This window comes from Xenia sp. Carnegie-2017, unplaced genomic scaffold (genome assembly GCF_021976095.1).
Source record: "Xenia sp. Carnegie-2017 unplaced genomic scaffold, XeniaSp_v1 HiC_scaffold_24, whole genome shotgun sequence".
In the NCBI taxonomy this organism is placed as follows: Eukaryota; Metazoa; Cnidaria; class Anthozoa; order Malacalcyonacea; family Xeniidae; genus Xenia; species Xenia sp. Carnegie-2017.
The window spans coordinates 14,605,524-14,629,853 of record NW_025813487.1 but is presented as its reverse complement, the minus strand read 5'-3'; the positions used below and the strand labels follow the sequence as shown (position 1 = coordinate 14,629,853).

Genomic DNA, 24,330 nt, shown 5'->3' with positions numbered 1-24,330 from the left:
CCATTGAGTTCTGTAATAACTAGAGCTGCTAACTTTACTGGGATCTGACGCCAAAAAAATGGCGGCCAAAGGATGTATTTCCGCTGAAATGATCGCTTTACAGAAAAATAATATTCTCGACCTCCCTCTGCTGTCTATAGTAAATTATAAAGAATTTTTCAAAAACAAACACGATATCACAGAATAAGGATATCGTTAGTTCTATGTTCTGTGACGATATCTTTTTTGGCTTTTCTTTTATATTGCCAACACTTCAATCGTTCAATTGTTGGATGTCGTAGTTTCCACAAAAAGGAACATATCGCTTCTCACAGGTGAGATAGTTGCTTGTTTTGTTAGTCCGTCAACTTTTGAAAAGCAATTATACATGCACTTGAAAAGCCATAAAATACATATTAAAGATCGTATTTTTTAGATCGGCTAACTTGAACGCCAATCATACTGATGTTTTCCTGTTTTTGTCTATAAAATTCTGAATACTTTTCTGTCATTTGTTAATGGATGAAATAGTAAATTTACCCATCTATTTGCAAAATAGTTTCCTTAAAGCAAAAAAGACCCTGCACACATTTTGCTTCGTGAGTAAGTATCAAAAAGAAACGATCAGCCCAAACAGTACCCATGATTTGGAGCAGATCTTGTTATGTTCTATTTGCTGACAACATGCAGGGAAGATCAAGGAGTAAAGATGACTGGAAGATGTTATTGACCAGGCAGTCTTAAAAAAATGATAATGCTGTAAAGATAATTGATTTATTGTCTGCCTTATCCAGAGTTATTTAATTTGATCATGGTCAAATTCTATGGATGGAGACAATGGATTCACTAATGATGCCTTGAATGTTTTGAAGTTAAGTTCATGAACCAAAGAAAGATGGCAAGAAGGTTGTGTGTGTTTTGATGCTTAATGAAATGTCAATTCACAAACATATAAAATGGGAAGGCCATGAAGTTTGTGCCTATGTAAACATTTGTCCTGTGATTGATGATGACTTGATGCAGATGTGAAGCATTAAACTGTATAAGCCATTGGGTTTTATATAACTTAATGTTTAAATCATGTCATATCTTTATCGAAATATTTTAGTAGAGTGTTGTTTAAATGTTACTAATATCTAATGCACTGTACTGAAGCATCAAAGATTCAGTGATGAAACCTTTAAAATTACTGTACTGTATATTTCTTATATATTTCTTATATTTCGGTAAGAAACAGTTTGAGCTTATTTACCTATTAAAGTACAGAATGGAGATTTAACATATGCATTATTGCTGTTTTTTTAAAAAAAGTTTTTTCACTTTTCAAAGCTTTTCTACAATTTTTTGCTTCTTATTTCTTTTCATGAGATTGATGATATATGGTTAATATAATCCAATAACTTTATAATTTCTAAAAGCTTTTAAGCTTCTAGCATAAAAGTACACTATAGGTATTTGATTCATTTATATTGCCTTGCTATGACATATCTACTTGCACTTCATCATTCTTGTATGAACAAAACACCAGATGTGGATACTCAGAGAACAAAATGCACTACCAACTGCTTATGAAATTTATTATTGAGGTGAAAACTGTGTTAATCATTCAAATTGTGTACTTATTTGCAAATATAGGAAAAACAAAACAAAGTGAAAAAGACGGGTAGAAGTATTAAAACTACAAATGAATTATAAACACCATTGGAAGCATAAGTGTTTTGATGATTATTTGCATTTCATATATCAATACAACAAAATCAAAATGTGCTACAACTTTACAAGTATTTGATGCAGTTGCACTTCAGAACATCACAAAAAGTTTACTTAAAGTAATTTCTATACAATATTGTTTGTCTTCATTTACCAAACCTATGCAGACTTGAGTCTTTTTGAAATTTAATATGAAACTCAATTACAGAAAATCCGTAAATATCCAGAGATTTAATATTTACTTTTTTAAAGAAACAAGTAAAATCCATCAATTGTGGCGAAAAAAGCCATTGCCCATTGCATCATGAAAAGGAGCAAAATAGCAATGATAACAAATAAGCTAAATTCTCTCTCGTGAACCGTGGAGATGAACTGTGATATACTTTTTTGTATAGACTAAAGAGTTTAATCGATCAAACAAGTTTGAAGCTGGTAAAAAAACGACGCACATCTGCATTCATACATGTGTAGCCGACATATAGCTCTTTCGTCGATAGTTATAAATGCATCCTCGTAGGAGCACATAACTGACAACCACAGTTGACTCGCTGTTATGAATTTAAGGTTTTTACCTTGATTTTCATCAAAAAATTGCTTGCCGAATCCCAAATACACACATACATTTTCCTCACTCTTTCCTCAGGAGGGTGGGAAATTGTGAAATTTTCGGAAAAGCGATCAATTTTGGTAAATCTCAGCGGCAACGGACGAAATCCGCCATTTTTTTGGCGTCATCAGATATCTAAGGCCGCGCTTGAGATAGCCGCTCCAGTTATTATAGAACTCAATGGTTGGGCCACGTTGGACGCCACGAACTTCATATTCACGCGAGCCTTTTAATTAACGAAATCAGATAAAGCCTTCTCTCGTCTGTCCAGGGAAATTCCATTCCTTTCAATTGTTGTAATCTTTGTCGAGGAATCCGCTCCTCAGCTGGTTCACGAACACTCTTCGTTTTGAACCTTTTATTTTACAAGCTAAACAAGCTAGACAAGTACATCACTGGAGTATTTTCACGCTATTAGAGTTAATTTTTTAGAAGTTATTTATACTAACGATAATTACATAAGTCGAGTTTTCCTTTAAGTCATTAGCAGTACTCACTCTTTCATTGCGTTTCAAGTTCTCACGCGTTGCAACAAAAATGAAGAACTGACTAAACAAACAAAGAACTTACAAAACGTACTTAAAACAAAGAAATGTTAAAGGAAAACTAACATAGTTACGACAATTTTATAGCTAAGCTAAAAAGAATGCAATATCCCACAATCTTGTTTTCTTTCTAAGTTTGTGGTTGTGCCTTTACCACGTTATTTGTGTAATCATTGTCGTCCAATTTTATATCGTCTTCGGCGTTCTTTTATCGCAGTGTGTTTGCGTGCTATCCGCTCATGCAATTAAATTTTCTGAAATACTCATAATTACCCGCTGCTGGGCTCCTTGGAGGCACGCACCTTGCACGTGTGACAGTGTTTGTGTGTCTTCAACCGCTGACCACACTCTTCCGTTATTCAGCGTTAAATCATTTCAAGGTTAAATAGCTGGAATGTTATTAAACAAAAAGAATGCTAGCATAATGCTATAACCAATAACTACAAACAATAACGACCTTATCTAACAACATTTGAGAAGTAAATGGTTTGAACCCGGGAGTATCGTTACATGTTTGTAAATGTAGATCGTCCAGGTTGGTATAGTCCTGAGAAGGATTGTTTTTGTTGTTGTTGACTACTCCTCATTTCACTCTGAAGATGACTACCGCTAAGGTTGTCGAAACGTCAGTCAACAGCAACAAAAACTGTCCTTCTCGGGACTATACCAACCTGACGATCTTTATAAACATTTGAGAAATTAACCTTCCACTCCTCTTCCTTGTAAACGAGACAAATCTACTCAAAAGCAGAGAGCCTTATACGCTACAAGTCCCGGGCTTGTGACCGGTATAGCAGAGTTAAAAGGTGAAAGGTTTATCATAGATTAATCAACTGAATATTCCTGCTCATTTTTGTTTGGAAGCATGTTGAACAGTTCATATGGACAAAGCACGAATTCCATATTAAATATCAGTAACATAATGCGGTGTTAATGTTAGACAATACATCATTGCCCTTGAGTGAAAGCATCCCGCTTTCCACTGGAAAGAATTAATCTAATATCGATGTTAAGCATAGATTGTTACAAGCATCCCGTTTGTAACATATAAGGGACTTGTAGCGTATAAGGCTTTCTGCTTTTGAATAGATTTGTCTCGTTTACAAGGAAGAGGAGTGGAAGGTTAATTTCTCAAATGTTGTTTGATAAGGTCGTTATTGTTTGTAGTTGTTGGTTATAGCATTATGCTAGCATTCTTTTTGTTTAATAACATTCCAACTATTTAACCTTGTGATTATACTTATACATATCGGCATAAAGTCAACAACAACAAAAACAGTCCTTCTCAGGACTATACCAACCTGGACGATCTACATTTATAAACATGTAACGATACTCCCGGGTTCAAACCATTTACTTTATTACAATTTAAAATGTCCTAAATATATAAACACCCTGCATCTATCCGTCAGCTTTTCATCGTCTCACTGAATTCTAAAACTTTTTAGGGTTTCCTGCAGCAAAATCTAGCGAGGGCTGTGTACAATCGAGTACAAGGCGAAAAGATGTTTACTGTATTTGCACAGGTGTATGCAAACCTCGGAGACCTTTGAGAGAATTCGAGAGCAGATCTTTACAAGCCCGAGACCGAAGGGCACTCCAGGCGGTATTTAGTGGGACCGATTTTAGAGGAGACTAAAGTTACCACTAATTACGACTTTTAGATATTGAAAGGTAAAATCAACAAAAATTCATTTAAAATAACGAAACATGCATTGAGCAAGAGTTGCTCACTTTTATCACAATCAATGTCAACCACAACAATGTATAAAACAACAAATTAAAGAAAACTTATTATTAAAGCCCTCTTTTTTATAAATACTAGTATGTATGATTCTTCTAAAACAATCTAATTGTTCAACTTTCATATTTTTGGAGTTCAACTTTTTGTAATGTTTTGGCATTTCAAACCAACCCTTCCCTATTAAACTATTCTCATGCTGATGGGCGGCGAGCAGTTCTTTTCTGTTTGATTGCATGTCTGTGTATCTAAAATTGCGTGTCTGAGCCCTTTCCTCCCAAATTTACCCGTTTGCTTTTCTTTAAGGTGCAACGAACAAAATGTTATCGTGTTGTGTCCATGCCTTTGTTGGATACATCAAAGAATTCAAAGTCTTTATCTGTCAGTAATAAATCATATATGACAAATGAGGTTTATATAAATAACAAATGCGAACGTCAACTGATGTCCCAGAAAGTCCCTCCCATGCAAGAGACAAATTCTTAGGAGATTTAACCTTTCCCCAACCCCATTAGGAATTTCCATCTCTCAAGCCTTTTAAAAACGATTTTTACAGGTATTTTGAGCTATCTATGAAGACTGGCCCACTTCATCGTCAAACAGCTGTTAGGTAAGTTTTCCTATGCATGTCGATATGAAATATGCTCATGAGAGTAAAGGAAAAATATTCGTTTGTTTATCTTCATTTACGAAACAAACATTCTTATTCGTCACGACAAGATTGCGTCACAAGGGTCTTGTACATAAGGATGTTTGAAACACATTATTTTAGTCCGATCTTCTCCTTTCCAACGTGCCATACTGTTCGGACATATCGTATCTTTGAGAATCCCAAATTCGATTCTTTTCTTGCAGAGAAAACCCAAAAGGTCTCTCAAACCTAAATTCACTTTAGCATTTTGTAAGTTGATCAACCGACTGGCAAGCTCCCAATTTGGTTGTGGTGTCACGCCTCGGTTCTTGAGGAAATCTCCACTGGGTCCCAGCCCACTTTTGCCTTAAGGTATATTTCATAATAAAATATAAAGGATGTCATTCTTTTTGCTGATAATTGAAACTCTTATTGTGGGACAGGTTGCAAGATGACTAAATTTTGCTCACTAGCACAAATAATTGATCGATAATTGGGGTAGGTAATATTCATACATGCATGTCATAGTTTGCAGAAAACAATTGATTTCAAAGGAACTTAATTCGGCAGAACATGTGTATCCCCCCTCTCAATTATCGAACTGGCTGCGCCACAGATATTACTAGTGATGTTTTCAAACATATGAAAAAAGTGGTTTGATTATATGACAGACGTCACTTTTGAAATAGCGTGCTTCGATTGGCTCAAAAACATTTTTGCCTCTCAGAAGCAGATTTCACTCTTATATATTTTCAGTTTTGCCAAAGAAGGCTTTCCTCACTTTTAACTATGGAATTTCGGCGAAGCGAAGCATCTGGTAGATTGGTTTCTACACAGCAAATATGGTAGACACTGACCTACATGCCACAGGCGACTTAAAGTCGGCACGACGATCCTGAAGCCAGTGTTGTCGTTATGTTTCCCTAGTACCAGTCCCATAGACTCACACCAATCATCTTGTTTGTCGGCAAAAAAATCCATTTCTAGGGATTTGAAATATAACCACGTAGACTGGTTCAAGCCATACGCGATCCCGCGCAAAGCTCGCGATGTTCGCACAACAAACGTGTCCGGATGCGCGTTGATCATGTTCTCTCCACCCCAACCTCCGAGTGCAAACTGTAAGATACCTTTGTTACGACGTTTTATCTCGCTCGAGTACCACATGACCTTGACGAAGTCCGGTGATAGGACTGCATCTTCCTCGAGGAACAAAATATCACGTTCGTAACCATGCAACAGGCCATTGAAGATTGTCTCTGTACATTAAAGAGAAAGGAGATGATATAGGTTAGTGATTGAGTTTTTTAGTTCAAAATGTTGATGATTGTCCGAATGCAACTGTAATTTACGTAATTTTCAGTGAGGAATTTAATTCTCGTTATTACATTGGTGAATCTATTTGCAAAGGATTAAAGTACATACACTTTCTGACACGAAAGACAAATGCAGCTCAATAAATTTGAATGATTTAGAAAACATATTAGTCGTTGCCATGCGTGTTTAAACAAATACCAAAGAGCATTAAATTTTACAGGGAATGAATGGATTTACAGGGGTGCGTATCCGTCCTAATCTTGGCGAATGGGGTTGCTAGAGTCACTGACTATCTCCCAATCATTGTATAAAAATATCAGAATGAGACAAAAAGCAACATTTACAAAGAAGCCCCAAATATCTAATCCAAAAAAGATAATAAGATAATAACATCTTGTATAGAAATGAAGGTATGTTCTTTTTTCTGAAAAAATTTCTAAATTTTTGAGCTGCATGCAAAGGTGTATAATCTAGATAAATTTTGTAAAAATTACGCACCATCGTAAGTCGCATTGTAGACCGTCTCTAGTACGAACCACCAGTGTAATTTTAATCTTAAAACATAATTTTCATTTAGTTTGCCTTTTTGCGCCTTTTTCTTAACTACCCATACGTAAGTTTGACATACAGAGACGTCGTCTATGGCTTCCAATATTTCCTTTACATCTTGCTCTGTCGTCTTCGGGGTACGGTCTAAGGCAAAAACACAGACTGAAGATTTATCGATGTCTTTAGAAGCTACTGCAATGGATGCGAGGCACTTTCGAAGATACTGCGTACGGTACGACACGAAGAAGACAAAGACTCCTCGCCAAGGTTTGAATTCAGACCATAGTGGCGTTGAATATCGTTCGATCCATTTCGGTGGTACTTCCAATTTTTGTCTCATCAAGTCTAAAATAAGATCTCTTACCACGTCGATTCTGTTGCCCATTTTTCTCATTTCTATTGCACTTTCTTTAAATTGCGATTCGGTAGATGAAACATGTCTTTCAGCCATCTGATGCTCAGACGAGAACTGTCGGAGCAGAAATATGCAAAACAGCAACAGGAAAACGATGATGAGTAAAAGGATTCGTAATTTAGACATTTGAACGAATGTTCTTTATTTCGTAGCGTCTATTCATTAAAAATACGATACATTTGCTTTTGCATCAGAGGTTACTATATCAAATTATACCTTGGTTTTGGCCGCCGCATGATTGCTTAACTGTTTCTTTGTGACTTAATTATTTACATCAACTTTATACATTTACATATCACGAAATATTTGTTCGACCTTTTCACCAATCTAATCGTTCAATTATCCTCAATGACGTTGCCTTTAAAATCCCTGAAAGATTGACCAGCTTCAACGGTAATCTAAAATCAAGTGTGAAATATGAATGTGTTTGTCGAAATGTCGAAATTCAACACCCGTATATGCATGACGTGTGGCAATTAAACACAACAATACGTGATTTGAAAATAATCCAATTTAGCGTTAAAAACAGTGTCTTGACTTTGTCTGGACGCTGAAAATCTCGTTTGGCACCTTTCTATTCATAGGCGTACGAACGCCTTAATTTTTTAAGTGGCAGAAGCTTACTTGCTCAAATTTCTAATTCATGAATTGCATGTTAAATATGCATGCATTGCAAATCAGCTTGTTAAGACAAGTACATCGCAGTGGCGTGCGGTCATGCAAGCGTAGGCAAGCGCCGCTTGCCTACGCTTTTACCGAACAAAAATTTACTGGATCAATCTCTGAGCAAAATCAGTTTAAATTTTTCTGTTCTAAACAATGTCAATGTAATGTTTTGGCTAAATTGTCTTTACAGTTGAAATGCTTGCAATTTATACGCGATTTACTGTCGTGGTTTTCGGTTTCACTTTGCTACACTTGTAAGATGAGTCAAGTGTATTAAATTAAGTGGATGAAATTAATTATTTATTAACCAAGGCAAGCGCGCTTGCCTTCGGAGCTCAATTTGAACATTTGAGCATGCGTTAATCTAGATTTGGAGGCTTCTTATTCGAGGAATATCGAGAAGCGCCGCTTGATAGCGATTGGTCAACAGCCCTTAGAAGCGCCGCTTGATAGCGATTGGTCAACAGTCTTGTACGCTCGCAATTTTAAACACATATCAGCGCACGAATAATATTCGTATATTCAACACATTGGACATCCGAATTATTCACGCCGTTTATATTATCGTTTATTAAAAGATGACTGAGAGCGAAAGGTAATGTTCTGATTTCTAAGGTGCTTTACTGGTTATTTTATTATTTTCTGCGCACAATGTGCGTAAACAAGCAGGGGCCGCAGTCTGCAGAGATATCGACCAGGCTGGAAAGTATGTCTTCTGCGCACCGAAGATTTTTTTTTAACAATATTATTGCACACCAGGCATATTTGGGCATGGCAAAATTCAGCCATATTTGTGGGCGTGGCAGGGTAATTCAATGAGGCATATAGATCTATGAACCAAAACCTCATTAGATTGGCCTCCAGTTTTCTTGTGAGTACCGATAAGACTATAAAATCCTTCTACTATAGCCTCACAACCACTTGTGGAAAGAGCTACGTCAAGGGCAATTCACATTTCTTGGCGAATTGACTTTATTATATCTTCATTTGTGTACATGCTAGTGTACACAAATTCTTCGTTGATCCTTGCTTTCAATGCCTTTCCCGAAGAAAATTTCAGAGTAAACCACAAATCTAGTGCAGGATCCTCAATACATTTAAGGAAATTAGCTGCTCCTTTTCAAATTCTGTCACTGGTTGGTCCTTAATAATTTAATTGACAGTTCTGTGTAAACGTGGGCGAAATTTGAGATGTTCACATCCAATTCAAATGGAAGTTATGCGTTGAGAAATGACATTTTTGTAAACAGTAACATCCGATATTTTAATAGCAACAAAGGCTTAGAAAGCAAGATTCAGTCTCTTGCAATATCACACACTGTATCATCAATATTCCTTAAATTACTATTTTTCCTTCCAAAGATTTTGCCACGTACAACATGTTTGACACAACAAAACACTGAAAAGAGCCTGTGTACACCGAGATTAGCGATACTTCGTATATTAATTTAATATTATTATGGTTTGATCGTCATATGCGCACCAGTGCACCATAAAATTTATTTTGCACACCAGCAGACCAGTTATTTCATAGTGCGCACCGGAGATCTCGTCGAAAAACGACATACTTTCCAGTCTGGGATATCGAAATGCACGCAAACGTGTGTTGTGGTAAAGTATGACTAGCATTATGACCAAAACACTATGCTCTTGTCAGTCTTGTGTCGTTAAATTCGTATTAATTGACTAAAAATAAAAGGTACAAGATACTAAATAATAAACACGAATCTCCGATATTCTGAAACGTACGAGTTAGTGCCAGACACATTTTGAAGAACGGGAGAACACGTTGCCATGACGTCATTATACCAAAATATAAACATTAAACAACGCCATGGCCTCAGTTTGTAACACACCGTGCCAATTTTGTGCACGAAACTGGCTGTTCTTAATTGTTATAATCACGACTGCTACAATACATTTCGCGCCTATTGTCTTGCAATTTTCTGTATGTAGAAGATATTATCTGTAGCGTGTAATACAAGATTATGATATTGACAAGAGCTTCCTTTTGCCTAGTAGTTTTGATATTTGTATCCGGTAGATTTTGGCGTTATATATAAGTCTTTCGTATGAGCTCCGAACGTGAGTTCAATGTACTAGAACGCTACTAAATTTTGTGATTATTTTATTCACTAGCGAAGAAGTTATTTACAACAGTCGTGAGTGTTCTATGTGTTAGAATTTATTTACAGGCTTTTTATATATTTGGTTAAAGAAGGTGCAGTTATTACACAGCGGATAATGTACTTGAAATTTGAGTAGTTTTACGTAATTATAAAGTTAAGTGCGTAAGTTTAAGTAGCGCGTTTGAGTAAGTGTAGGATTGGCTATTTCCTCTATTGCTTATACATGAATCTAGATGAGTAATGTATGCACGTTATGTACAGGGGCGGATCTAGACCGATGCAACCGATGCGAATGCATCGGTCAAAATATTTAGATATTAAAATCTGCGAGTTTGCATTTTAATGAAATAAATAGCAAATATTATTTTCGAATTATTTAAAACGCACATTTGACAGTGATATATTGTTTAGTTAACTTATAGATTTAGCAGTTTTAAGCTAAAATTTGTTCTAGAAATAACATTTGTGTTCTCCGATAATTTTGTCGTATTCCATGACACAAATAGCGAAAGAAAAGTCGATAAAATTTAGCGAAATTTTGTCGTGAATACATAATTAGTAAGTAATTTAATAGTATTCTGCCAGCACGTCACGGTAGATGGAAGAGGCATCGCTACGTCACAGTAGATTTGCGATGCATCGGTCGATGCATCGGTCCCGAGTCCTTTTCCGCGTGAAATCTACTGTGACATCAGCAAAACCATTGTTTTAGGGCCTCACGTCACGGTAGATTTTGCCGCTGAGCGATGCATTTTCATAATTTTGTGATTGTGGGCACATGGCACCGATGCATTCAACTTTGAACTTCAAAGTTGAATGCATTGTTATTGATCACTTGATATAACTCGCAATCATCGATCGAAGTCATGGCTGTCGAGAATATCAAACACGATCTGTGTACTCTGCTTCGTGAAGAGAAGTCATTTGATATTAATGGAGTGCGTCGAACCTATGAAACGAGCTGCTACTTTTATTTCAAAATCTCTCCTTGGAATCCCTTTTCAAAGGGTAAAATGGAGAGATATGTCAAGTGAAATGTTAATACCTAAGCACTTGACAATTCATTGGCAAAGTGGAGAACTAAGAGCTTTAAAGTAAGTAAATTTATGCTTGCATGTTTTGGAGCGATTATAGAATACCCGTCCATTTTAAAGGCACCCATACAGGCTTAAGCCTTCAACAAGGCATATTATAAAAGTAGATAGTGAGTGGACGGGTATTCTATAATCTAGCACATGTTTTAAATGTAAATAGTGTACTCATTTCAGAACGACGAACAATCATCATAAAATATACACGATGTCATATTACTTATACAGCACTTATACTTGTATTCATATGTAATATAATACAATCGCTGAAAAATGCTTCTGGATAGTGAAAATTCAGGATTTTCTGGAGCATGCCCCAGACCCCAGGTGGCTCGCGCCTTCGGCGCTCGCAATGCATCGGTCAGCTAAGGAGCTGGATCCGCGCCTGGTTATGTACGTCACTACAAGATATCATGTAACTGATGTAAGGTATAAATAAGATTGATGTTCCTATAAAATATATAGCATAGGAATTTTCATCCTTTTATGTTCTACTTCTACATTCGGTATTTTCACGACACCTGTACAACATGACTGAATGCATTGTGGAATCGCTGTTATCCCGCTCATTTGGATTGAGACCTTTTTGAAGATAAGATTCAAGAACAACGAACAAAATTCGTAGATTATTGGAATTTAACGTCAAGTATCGTCAAAGTAGCACTGAAACGCGGGCAAAGTGAAGAGGATGTAAAGGCGTCCTTCCGTCAAATGTTTTTCTGTGTAGTCAATACCATTGTCATGCAGATTGACTCTAGATTCGAAAGTCTTAACAGCAGAGCATTCGTTTCTTTGTTGGATCATTCAAAGCACGAATTGTACAGCCGGAATTTTCCCGAACGAGAGCTGCAATCGTTGCAAGATTCATATGGAACATTCTTTAATCTTCAAGTACTAAAAAGTGAACTAATCGTTGTATACGCATCTGCCGAGCTCAAATCGAAACCTGTTTTTGATATGATATCAAAAATAATCGAACTTGACTTGAAAGCCTGTTTTCCAGAGGTGTACCGATTGTGTCAGCTCATTCTTACTATGCCAAGTACGTCCTCCTCTGCAGAAAGATCATTTTCGGCTCTCAAGCGTATCAAAACGTATCTTTGCAGTACACAAGGGCAAGAGCGACTTTCTTGGTAAGTTTGCAGGGGAAGCCACGATTCTATGAGGACGTTATAAAGGAGTTTTGCGCAAAGGAAAGACGGATGGAATTTACATTTAAGTAAATCTGTTGTAGGATTTTGGACTATTTCGTTCTGTTACTTCTTCACTACAATAGAAATGCACGCGTAGCCATTTACTTAAAACGACTTTATATCACAATACCACATGTAATACTTTTAAACCGTAATTGTGATATATACTCTATAAAAGTTTTTGAATTTTTTAGATTTTGTCAATACTGTTTCAGTCATGACAGATACATTTTTTTCGACAAAGTACTCCCAGAAATCGCGAGAAATGCGCTCCAGTAGCCTTCAAAATCCAAAAATTTTTCCAGACCCCCTAGACAGGTCACTCGCGGCAAGCCGCGAACCTCACCCCAAGCGCTTGCCTATTAAATTCGGTCACCGCCATTGAGTTCTATATACCTGGAGCGGCTAACTTTACTGGGGCGGGACGCCAAAAATGGCGGCCAAGGACGTATTTCCTTGAAATGATCGCTTTGCAGAAAATAATATTCTCGACCTCCCCTGGTGTCTATAGTAAATTATAAAGAATTTTTCAAAAACAACACGATATCACAGAATAAGGATATCGTTAGTTCCATATTCTGTGACGATTCTTTTTGGCATCTCTTTATAATGCCAACACTTCAATCGTTCAATTGTTGGATCGTAGTTTCCACAAAAGGAACATATCGCTTCTCACAGGTGAGGTAGTTGTTTGTTTTGTTAGTCCGTCAACGATTGAAAAGCAATTATACATGCACTTGAAAAGCCATAAAATACATATTAAAGATCGTTTTTAAGACTGACTTTAACGCCAAATATACTGATGTTTTCCTGTTTTGTTTATAAAATTCTGCATACTTTTCTGTCATTTGTTAATGCATGAAATCGTAAATTTACCCATTTATTGCTAAAATAGTTTCCTAAAGCAAAAAGACCCTGCACACATTTTGCTCTGTAGTAAGTATCAAAAGAAATGATCCCCAACGGTACCCATGATTTGGAGCAGAGCTTGTTATGTTCTATTTGCTTACAACATGCGGGAAGATCAGGAGTAAAGATGACTGGAAGATGTTATTGACCAGGCAGAGTCTTAAAAATGATAATGCTGTAAAGATAATTGATTTATTGTCTGCCTATCCAGAGTTATTTAATTTGATCATGGTCAAATTCTATGGATGGAGATAATGGATTCACTAAGGATGCCTTGAATGCTTTGAAGTTAAAGTTCATGATCCAAAGAAAGATGGCAAGAAGGTTGTGTGTGTTTTGCTGCTTAATTAAATGTCAATTCACAAACATGTAAAATGGAAGGCCATAAAGTTTGTGTCTATGTAAACATTTGTACTGAGATTGATGATGACTCGATGCAGATGTGAAGCTTCAAACTGTATAAGCCATTGGGTTTTATATAACTTAATGTTTAAATCATGTCATATCTTTATCAAAATACTTTAGTTGAGTGTTGTTTAAATGTTACTAATATCTAATGCACTATACTGAAGCATTAAAGATTCAGTGATGAAACCTTTAAAGTTTTTGTACTGTATATGTCTTATATATTTCTTATATTTTTTTAAGAAACAGTGTGAGCTTATTTACCTATTAGAGTACAGAATGGAGATTTATCATATGCATTATTGCTGCTTTTTTAAAGAAAAGTTTTTCACTTTTCAAAGCTTTTTCTAAATTTTGCTTCTTATTCTTGTCATGAGATTGATGATATAGAGGTAATATAATCCAATAACTTTCTAATTTCTAAAAGCTTTTAAGCTTCTAGCATAAAGTACACTATAGGTATGTAATTCATTTGGTTTTATTGCCTTGCTATGACATATCTACTTGCACTTCTCATTCTTGTATGAACAAAACACAAGATTGGATACTCAGAGAACAAAATGCACTACCAACTGCTTATAATTTATTATTGAGTGAAAACTGTGTTAATCATTCAAATTATAGTGCACTTTTATTGCAAATATAGGAAAACAAAACAAAGTGAAAAAAAAGAAAGAAGTATTAAAACTACAAATGAATTATAAACAACATTGGAAGCATAAGTGTTTTGATGTATTTGCATTTGCCCAATTCATATATCAATACAACAAAATCAAAATGTGCTACACTACAAGTATTTGATGCAGTTGCACTTCAGACATCACAAAAGGTTACTTAAAGTAATTTCTATACAATATTGTTTGTTTTCATTTACCAAACCTATGCAGACTTGAGTCTTTTGAAATATCCAAGTTTAATATGTAATTTTTAAAGAAAATGTAAAATCCTACAATTGTGGCGAAAAGCCATTGCCATTGCATGAAAAGAAGAAAAATAGCAATGATAACAAATAAGCTTCTCTCTCGTGAACCGTGAGATGAGCTATAAGATATACTTTTATAGACTAAAGAGTTTAATCGATCAAATAAGTTTGACGCTGGTAAAAAACGACGCATCTACATTCATGTAGCCAACATATAGCTCTTTCGTCGATAGTTATAAATGCATCCTGGTAGAACAGATAACAACAACCACAATTGACTCGCTGTTATGAATTTAAGGTTTTACCTTGATTTTCATCAAAATTGCTTGCTGAATCCCAAATACATACATTTTCCCATCTTTCCTCAGGAGGAGTGGAAATTATGAAATTTTCGGAAAAGCGGTCAATTTCGGTAAATCTCAGCGGCAACGGACGAAATCCGCCATTTTTGGCGTCATCAGATCAGTGAACTCCATATATATATATATATGGAATGATAGCAACAATACATTTTATAGATAAAAGTTGAAGCCAAAAGTCCTAGTCTCTTGCGCGGTTTGTGCGTCAGTTCCAGTCCTTCAAAGTCGAATATTCACGCGGTTTGTACGTCAGTATCATTCCCATTGAGTTCTATAATAACTGGAGGGGAAACGTCAACAAAATTAGTATGAATTATTAGCGCGCGGCCGCGTGGTCAAAAACATGGCGGATTTTGGTGGTCAAAGTCAGCGGAGACGCGGGCTCATGAAATAAAATTTTGTCGCCCACCCTGATTTGACCACCACGATTGCGAGTATAGAAAATATCAAAACTATTTATTTTCCTAACATAAACACTTTTAAAACTTTATTTATTAAACTGCCAACTTTGTGGTTTGCGGATGCTGAAATAGCGACAGAAAAGGAACATTTCTTGACTCCGGTAAGTAGCACAGTATTAGTTTTACTATTTTGTTTTAACACGATACTTGAAGAGTGTTTCTACTACTAAGTTTTAATTTAAAGTTATTTTGGTCCAGTCTTGTTTGTTCTTCACTTAATCGCTCGCCAGACGTGGCGAAGCTGTCAATTTTTATCGAGTTTTGCATCCATCTTGTATCATGATCAAGGCATCAAGCTAAACTCTCCTGATTTGAATTGAGTTTACCTCCCAAAATGGGGCATAATTTGTTCATGTTTTTTGAAAAGATGAAGGGAAAGTTTACAACAGAGTTGTGTTGAAATTGAATGCAGTGCCATGCAAAATTAATGAGAACTATGGTATATGTTGTATAATAAAATAACTATTAAACTGTTTGCCTGCTCAATTTGACTGACTGTATAGTGTAGACAATTATAATGGGATTGGAAAGTTGGATTTATGCAAACAATTTTAAAGTACTACTTAGCGTTTCTGTAAATGAAGTATTTATTGTTATAGTAAACAGGTTACTACTTCAAAACCAAGATAAAAGTAGTGTGTTGAACAATGTGCTAAGATTTGTTTCTACCTTGAAATTTTTGTTCAACAGTAGCTTATGATTATATCATTAATATGCATGAAAAATTAAACATATTATTGTCTCATCTCATCAAATCCATACTTGGTATGATTCCAGGTGATCCACAAATTCACATCGGATGCATTGGTTACAATGAAGTGGAATGTAGAAGCAAAAATAGATGGCAAAGAAATTCTTTGTGTCTTATGAAGAATTAGTAGAAATCAATAAAAAGAATTCTTTAAACAAATTTTAAACAAATATAAATTTGCTCATGGTCAAGCAACCTAGTCAAAGAAGCAAAGTCTGTCTTCAACATGTGACCTTTCCAATTATTTAGTTTCTTTGTACAAAATACTATTTTCGAGAAACTTGATTTGTAAGTCTTTCATTAATATTTTTTTTACCAAGAGATAAAAGGAACTAATTCAAAGGCTTGATGTAAAATACAAAGATTTAACAAGTTGTTTATCATTTAATTCCCAAATGTTAGTTTGTACATATAAATAATTAGTATTGGTAGCTGTAAGTTGTTTAAGCAAAACAGAAGAGTAGTAGTGCTCGAAGGGGTTAGCATTTTGAAAAATTATATCTTGTTCATGACATATATTACACAATTCCAAAAAACTGTAAGTAATGCACAATAATATCTATAGAACTTGATAAATTTCTTCACCTACACTGTCAAATAACTATTTTGCCTTCATGCAGCAATAGACAGTGTTTTTGTCAGAGAAACCAATGCACTTTAGTTTCCAAGTTTGTAATTTCAATGGAAAATTAATGTAGTTCTGTTCAGTAATAGATCCAAGATTCTGCCAAGCTGTTTACAAAATACAAATTACCAAGCAACAGTGTCATGGTGTTTTGAATTTTTTCTTTTTGTAGCTCTTCTAGTTCAACATACTTTCTTTATGAGTTTTCAGTAGATTTATCAGGTAATGACAATACACTTATGATACTTATCCATGGTAAATTTTCAGTTGACTTATGTCGTAGGACTGAAGCAAACATTTTCTCGCTTCCTTAGGAGCATTTTACACAGATTTATCCATTTGAAGCAAGAAAAATAGGTGCACCAAACTGTTTACAAACAGTCAAACACACAAAAGCATGAAATAATGTATAAGTTTGACGAGATTGACAGGTCTAGTAAAGAATGCCGTTTGATTTTCACTTTTAAAAGGCTAAAATGTCATAAAATAACTTAAATGTTACATCAAAATATGCGTTTCTCTACCGTCGATCTTCTTTATTTTGATGTGTGTCTGTACTGTGTTTTTCACGCAATGCTGAAGCATTATTTTCACATGATATGCTGTCGGTATCGTAATTGCTTTTTTTCTCACTTGTTTTCGTTCATACAAACAGTATTAGAAATCAGGAGGGAGTGAATATTGAAAAAAATTTTTAAAGTGGAAGTTTTGACCACCAAAATCCGCCATTACCGCCATGTTTTTGACCACGGGGTCCAGGCCCCTTTGCCCCTCCAGGTTTTATAGAGCTCAATGATCATTCCCCTGAGTGCCAAACATCGAGTTCTATAATAACTGGAGCGGCTATCTCAAGCGCGGCCTTAGATATCTGGTGACGCCAAAAAAATGGCGGATTTCGTCCGTTGCCGCTGAGATTTACCGAAATTGACCGCTTTTCCGAAAATTTCACAATTTCCCACTCCCTCCTGAGGAAAGAGTGAGGTAAATGTATGTGTGTATTTGGGATTCGGCAAGCAATTTTTTGATGAAAATCACGATAAAAACCTACAATTCGTAACAGCGAGTCAACCTAGCTTTCCAGTTATCGGCTCCTACGAGGATGTATTTATAACTATCGACGAAAGAGCTATATGTCGGCTACACATCTATGAACGCAGATATGCGTCGTTTTCTTACCAGCGTCAAACTTGTTTGATCGATTAAACTCTTTAGTCTATACAAAAAAGTATATCATAGTTCATCTCCACAGTGGTTCACGAGAGAGAAGTTAGCTTCAACTTCAAAGCATTCAAGGCATCATTAGTGAATCCATTGTCTCCATCCATAGAATTTGACCATGATCAAATTAAATAACTCTGGATAAGGCAGACAATAAATCAATTATCTTTACAGCATTATCATTTTTTTAAGACTCTGCCTGATCAATAACATCTTCCAGTCATCTTTACTTCTTGGTCTTCCCTGCATGTTGTCAGCAAATACAACATAACAAGCTCTGCTCCAAATCATGGGTACTGTTGGGCTGATCATTTCTTCTTGATACTTTTCACAGAGCAAAATGTGCAGGGTCTTTTTGCTTTAGGAAACTATTTTGCAAATAGATAGGTAAATTTACGATTTCATGCATTAACAAATGACAGAAAAATGCAGAAATTTATAGACAAAACAGGAAAACATCAGTATATTTGGCGTTCAAGTCAGTCTTAAAAATACGATCTTTAATATGTATTTATGGCTTTTCAAGTGCATGTATAATTGCTTTTCAATCGTTGACGGACTAACAAAACAAACAACTACCTCACCTGTGGGAAGCGATATGTACCTTTTGTGGAAACTACGACATCCAACAATTGAACGATTGAAGTGTTGGCATTATAAAGAAATGCCAAAAAGAATCGTCACAGAATATGGAACTAACGATATCCATATTCTGTGATATCGTGTTTTTTTGAAAATTCTTTATAATTTACTATAGACACCAGGGGGAGGTCGAGAATATTATTTTTCTGCAAAGCGATCATTTCAGCGGAAATACGTCCGTTGGCCGCCATTTTTTTGGCGACCTCGCCCCAGTAAAGATAGCCGCTCCAGTTATTATAGAACTCAATGGTGCCAAACATACACGGCCAATATAAATTTGAATACAAATTGCAAAAGCATAAACATATAAACAACATCACGACAAACAACACACGAGGCCAACTCTTCGCAAAAGGTTATTTTTTACAGCTGAAACTTTACTACAGTGAGTTCGTTGTAACTTACAACTTGTAACGAGGAAAAGCCAACTGAAAATTACACTGTATGCTAAAAAGACAATACAATAAGAAAATATGACGAGAAAATGTTCAAGCATAAATTTTTCTTACATCGGAAGGTAAATTTTCAAACGGTGTCAGACAGTGTTTGTCTTTTTTTGTCATTTCAGTGGATTTAAAGATCTGTTTTTCCGAAGAAAAAAGAAACTTGAATATCCAGTTTCATAAAAAATATTGAGTCTATAACTCGCATTTTTACTTTTTACAGAGCGATTGTATTTTTCATCGATTTTGATAGTGCTTGAAATACTAAATGGTTGTTATCTCGGTATCAATAATTGAATATCCTTAAAGACTTTGCATGTTTGTAAATGTAGATCGTCCAGGTTGGTATAGTCCTGAGAAGGACTGTTTTGTTGTTGTTGACTGACGTTTCGACAATCTTAGCGGCAGTCATCTTCAGAGTCAAAAAAATGACTCTAAGTAGTCATCGCTAAGATTGTCCTTCTCTCTTTGTCCAACAAAACCAGTCCTTCTCAGGACTATACCAACCTAGACGATCTACATTTACAAACATGTAACGATACTCCCGGGTTCAAACCATTTACCGTAAAGACTTTGATATGTTTTAAAGGAAAACCGCAGCGTAAGAGCAGATCGACCAAGTTCACCTCACTTTGCTTCTCGATTTATCACTTTGATTCACTTTCCGTGAACCTTTTCATTCCAAAAATTTCGTTATTTTCACGCTCTGATCAAGATCCGAACTCTACCATTGCCAAGAGACAAATGATTAAAAAAATTAAAATGAACACGCGAGAGACTAGAGCCTGACGTGTAATGACGAATGATGACGACAAATATTTTTTTGGCTTCAAATTTTGGCTTCGGTTATCATTCCAGTTATTCAAATGTCGAGTTCACTGCATCAGATATCTAAGGCCGCGCTTGAGATAGCCGCTCTAGTTATTATAGAACTCAATGGTCACCGCACGCCACTGGCACAGAATATATACTATACAGAAGTTCCACTCTTGTCGGAGCCTTTGATGTTTTTGGGGCCGCGCATGCTGCTTCGCGCATCTCGGCCGCCATCTTCCTAGCCAGTCAATTTCTGATAAACAATATAAGGACTGTAAAGAGAAGTACAAATATTTGCCTGTATCTCTTCAATATGGTCGTAGATTTGTTCCTAGCGAGAGTTTGACAAAATTTGAGGTATATTCTATGTCTTTCTTTTTTTTTACAATGTAATTAAACGTGTTGTAAAGCTCGAAATCTTACATTTCGTTCTGTGACTGTGACCGCTCCTCAGCTTTGTAAACTGCAGTCAATAGAATTTTTCTTATTTTGCCTCGTTAATTACATTAAGTTTGAAATCTCTTGGAATTTTTTACTTACAGTGGTTTGGCACTTTGATGCAGTTTAGAAGTTCAGATGACCTGCATCATAATGTATTGAAAAAGCGTTTAATCTTGACGGTCACTTTCATTTGATTCATCCGAGGTGTACGCGGGTTCATTTATTTTCCTTCTAAAGGTGAGTCACTTTTACGTACTTTTTATTTTTTTTGAACTTGGCGGCTGATAGATCACGATTCGCAAACTTGATGGCATAGTAAATCCTCATTCTTAGAAAGAGTTTGAGGAGATAATCAATTGAAAAATGCGAGCACTGTTCAAATGGGATTGGAGCTTTTTGTAGCTGCTGAAGAATCTTTTTCATAATACCTACACTTTTTGTATAAGTGGAGAATTCTGTGACAAATATGTCTTCAATTTTGTTTATATATTCATGAAATGCTACTTTTGGTGCAAGGAGACCGCCAAAGCTCTTGTCTGACTCATATGCCTTGAAGTAGCAAAGCAGATTTCTGCTATCATCAAGTTGGTCTGTGACCATAACTGACTCACATATGGAACACTTGTGCTTTTCAAAATATTTCTGGAGTAAGTATCCAGCTACATAAGCAATTGGATTCTCTTTCATTAAATTGTCACCAACCTCCTTTTCCTTGTAATCCCTTGTCTCAACATCATCAGTTTTTTGTGTTTTTAGATGGAGAAATCAAAACAGGAATGCTTGAGTCAGCTTTGCAGAATTGTGCCGTAATATATGAAATTATAATATGAAGAATTGTGCAGTAATATATGAAATTATAATATGATATAATAATGATATTACATGATAGTAGTTGCTATCATGTAACAGACATTAATTAATGTTTGAATCCACAGCTGATGTTATGTAAAGTTTGCAAGAAGTACTTGTAAATTGTGTTTTCCATATACCACTTCCACTTTGAATTATCATATTTAGGAACAAACTGTAGGAACAAACTACTATTACAGATAAAGCATATACAATCATCAATTCAGCAATGTTGAGCATTGTTTGAGTTTACAAGGAAAATAAAATATGAGCATAGGTTTTCAAGACAATTCACAAAATTAAAGATCATTGCTTTTAATTCTCAGGACAGTTCCGCCATACAGTTTATATTTATTTCTAGTAAAAAACTACAGCAGAAGGATTCTATTAAAATAAAATAAATAGTGGAAATTTGGTCTATGAGATTTACTGCAAGAATACATTACTCAACTACCAACTATTGCTACAACACACAGCATAGATGCCATTTGTCATGGTCAAAGTTATTTTTTAGTCCAACTAAGATTTATTTGTATACCAAAGGTAAGTAATAAATTATCTTATCATTCAATTAGCTCATGTCTGTCTTTGTAATTGACCAAAATTTAAACAACAATACAAAACTTCAGTTCAGCCAGTGTGTATGCTCTTATGTAATTCACTATTTCTCAGATACATTATAATGGTATATGATCATTTACAAGATTAATATATCGTATATTTATCTACCTAACCACTGATAAAATGTTAATTACATGTTCAATAAAACTATAACTATATAGAATTTATAGTAATATATTGGTCTTAATGGTATCGTTTAAACAGTGCAGCTTTAAATTGGCAGATATTCCTGGATGTTTTCTTCTTAAATAACACAGAAAAATATCCTGAAACACCAAATAAATGTTCTGTAGTTCAATCATCAAAGTTCAGTCGTATGGTGTCATAAAGATTCATAGTGTGATCGTTTGACCAAATCGAACATGCGATGACGATGAGTCGGCATAAAGTACGACTGAGATTCCTTAAACCTTCCAGAAAAGTTAAAACATACCTTGCCTTTGCTATTTTATAAATTACGCATCAGATTGAACAGCCTCAATTGAAAAAAATCGACGTTTTCCAGTCTTCACTTCGCATCTTACCATATAGTTTTATATACCGCTGCCAGCTATTGACTGGCCAGGAAGATGGCGGAATTGGAGCATGCGCATAAAAAATTAGCGACAAGTTAACTCAAGAGTGGAACTTCTGTATAGTATATATTCTGTGCCACTGGTACATCACAAGGCTATATTTCAAGAAACAAGTACTCGCTCTCTGAAAAGTGATCTTAAAGGGGAACTCCACCCAAAAATAATGTTGGTCTTAAAACTTTGTCTGTCCCGTGAAAATAAATATGCGGCAATTTTTTTGTTTGTTTGATTCAATATTTTCACAAAAAATGAGTTGAAATGCTGCAGCTAGGGCATCCGGTGCGTGGGAGCAGAAATATGTCAGCGGCTTGTATTGACGTCATATCGTCAATTGCTCCTCAAAGCTTTATGTAAAGTCATTGTCATAATAAACTTGCGTCAAAATGCTTCTCCTAATCACAAAATGTTTCTTTTCGAAACGTCAGAATTTTTTATTCGTAGGTATATACACAAGCAACTTTTATAGCTTACATGCAAGTATTGAGCTGGTTATTTGTATTCTGTTTTAATAAAACGTTTTCACATCCATAAAGGCCATTATCGCACAGTTTCCGCACTACATATAGAACTTGAATGTCGATTAATATTATTTTTTAAAAAATACGAAGGTTTCTTTGTGTGGAAACTGTGCGTAATGCCGTTTGCTTGTCCTCCGAATTCAACCTTAACAACAGTTTCCACTGATGTGAAACCAATCTATTGCCCTTAATAAACATTGAATAATAATAAACATGGTTGTGTAACTCATTACGGTTAGAAAAAAATCCTACATAAAACCATTGTAAAAATTGCCAGTGCTATGAAAAACGAACACCCTCATATTGATCACCAATATGATGTGTGGCATTTGTCTAAATCTGTCACAAAAAAACTAACAAAGAAGGCTAACATTAAGGGAAATGATGACTTGACCCATTGGATTAAGTCCATTTCTAATCATCTTTGGTGGTGCTCTGCAAGTTGTAACAAGAATGCAGAAGAATTGGTGGAAAAATGGAAGTCTGTCCTTAACCACATTTCCAACAAGCATTTCTGGAAGGGGAACACATATTTTCATCAATGTTGCCACCAACAATTAACAGAAAAAGAAACAAAGCAGAAGAAGTGGTTATCTCCTACTTCACAAGCATATATCGCTGCAGAGAAGGTGATATGTGACAAGAGGCTTCTAAGAGACCTGCGGAAGCTATCTGAGTTTTGTCACACAGGAGAGTTGGAGGTTTACCATTCCCTTTTACTGAAATATTGCCCAAAGCGAGAGCATTTTTCATTTCCTGGGATGGTAGCCCGCACTCAGTTAGCAGCATTAGATCACAACAACAATATTAAACGTGATAAAGCAGTCATTAAGTCAGGGACAAACAAAGGGCAAGACCGTTACAAAATGATTTTTGCTAAAACACAGAAGCAATGGGTTGTAAAAGCAATGAAAGAAAAGAAAGAGTACCAGTACATTGATAAACTACTTGCGGAGGTTGTGAATGCATGCAAAACTGAGGAGATTGAACTTGTACATCATGGCGAAAATCTTAAGGTCTCTAAAGCCGACTGTCAACTCCCGGCATAATTATCTCCCGTGCTTTACATTTGCTTTGCATCATATTTAATTTCAAAAATTCATTACCATTTCGCCAATGATAATTTATTGAAGGGCTGTATTGTTACTGCTATCCATATTCATATTTTACATTTCACTGTCTATATTTCATGATGTATTGCG

General features: G+C 35.5%; 2 protein-coding genes and 2 long non-coding RNA genes across 6 annotated transcripts; 2 read left to right on the top strand and 2 right to left on the bottom strand.

Annotated features, from left to right (window-relative positions):
• Nucleotides 1–5,229: 5,229 nt before the first annotated feature.
• Nucleotides 5,230–8,104, bottom strand: LOC124451146. Of its 2 annotated transcripts, XM_047001776.1 has the most exons (4): nt 7,711–8,104; nt 7,029–7,548; nt 6,071–6,472; nt 5,230–5,579 (listed from the first exon to the last, which is right to left on the bottom strand). In XM_047001776.1, the coding sequence occupies exons 2-4, from the start codon at nt 7,528–7,530 to the stop codon at nt 5,293–5,295; spliced, it is 1,191 nt and encodes a 396-aa protein (XP_046857732.1). In that variant the 5' UTR covers nt 7,531–7,548; nt 7,711–8,104; the 3' UTR covers nt 5,230–5,292. The 2 variants fall into 2 exon arrangements, with proteins under 2 accessions (XP_046857732.1, XP_046857730.1); XM_047001774.1 differs by having other exon boundaries at nt 7,029–8,103.
• Nucleotides 8,105–20,319: 12,215 nt separating this feature from the next.
• LOC124451376 lies at nt 20,320–21,825 on the top strand. Of its 2 annotated transcripts, XR_006950432.1 has the most exons (4): nt 20,320–20,481; nt 20,667–20,802; nt 21,082–21,212; nt 21,322–21,825. It is a non-coding gene; the product is annotated as an uncharacterized LOC124451376 (long non-coding RNA). The 2 variants fall into 2 exon arrangements; XR_006950433.1 differs by lacking the exons at nt 20,320–20,481; nt 20,667–20,802 and having other exon boundaries at nt 20,809–21,212.
• Nucleotides 21,826–22,043: 218 nt separating this feature from the next.
• LOC124451377 lies at nt 22,044–22,664 on the bottom strand. Its single transcript, XR_006950434.1, has 2 exons — nt 22,469–22,664; nt 22,044–22,301 (listed from the first exon to the last, which is right to left on the bottom strand). It is a non-coding gene; the product is annotated as an uncharacterized LOC124451377 (long non-coding RNA).
• A 458-nt stretch (nt 22,665–23,122) lies between these two features.
• Nucleotides 23,123–24,177, top strand: LOC124452219. Its single transcript, XM_047002801.1, has one exon. The coding sequence runs from the start codon at nt 23,410–23,412 to the stop codon at nt 24,175–24,177; it is 768 nt and encodes a 255-aa protein (XP_046858757.1). The 5' UTR covers nt 23,123–23,409.
• The last annotated feature ends 153 nt before the right edge of the window (nt 24,178–24,330 follow it).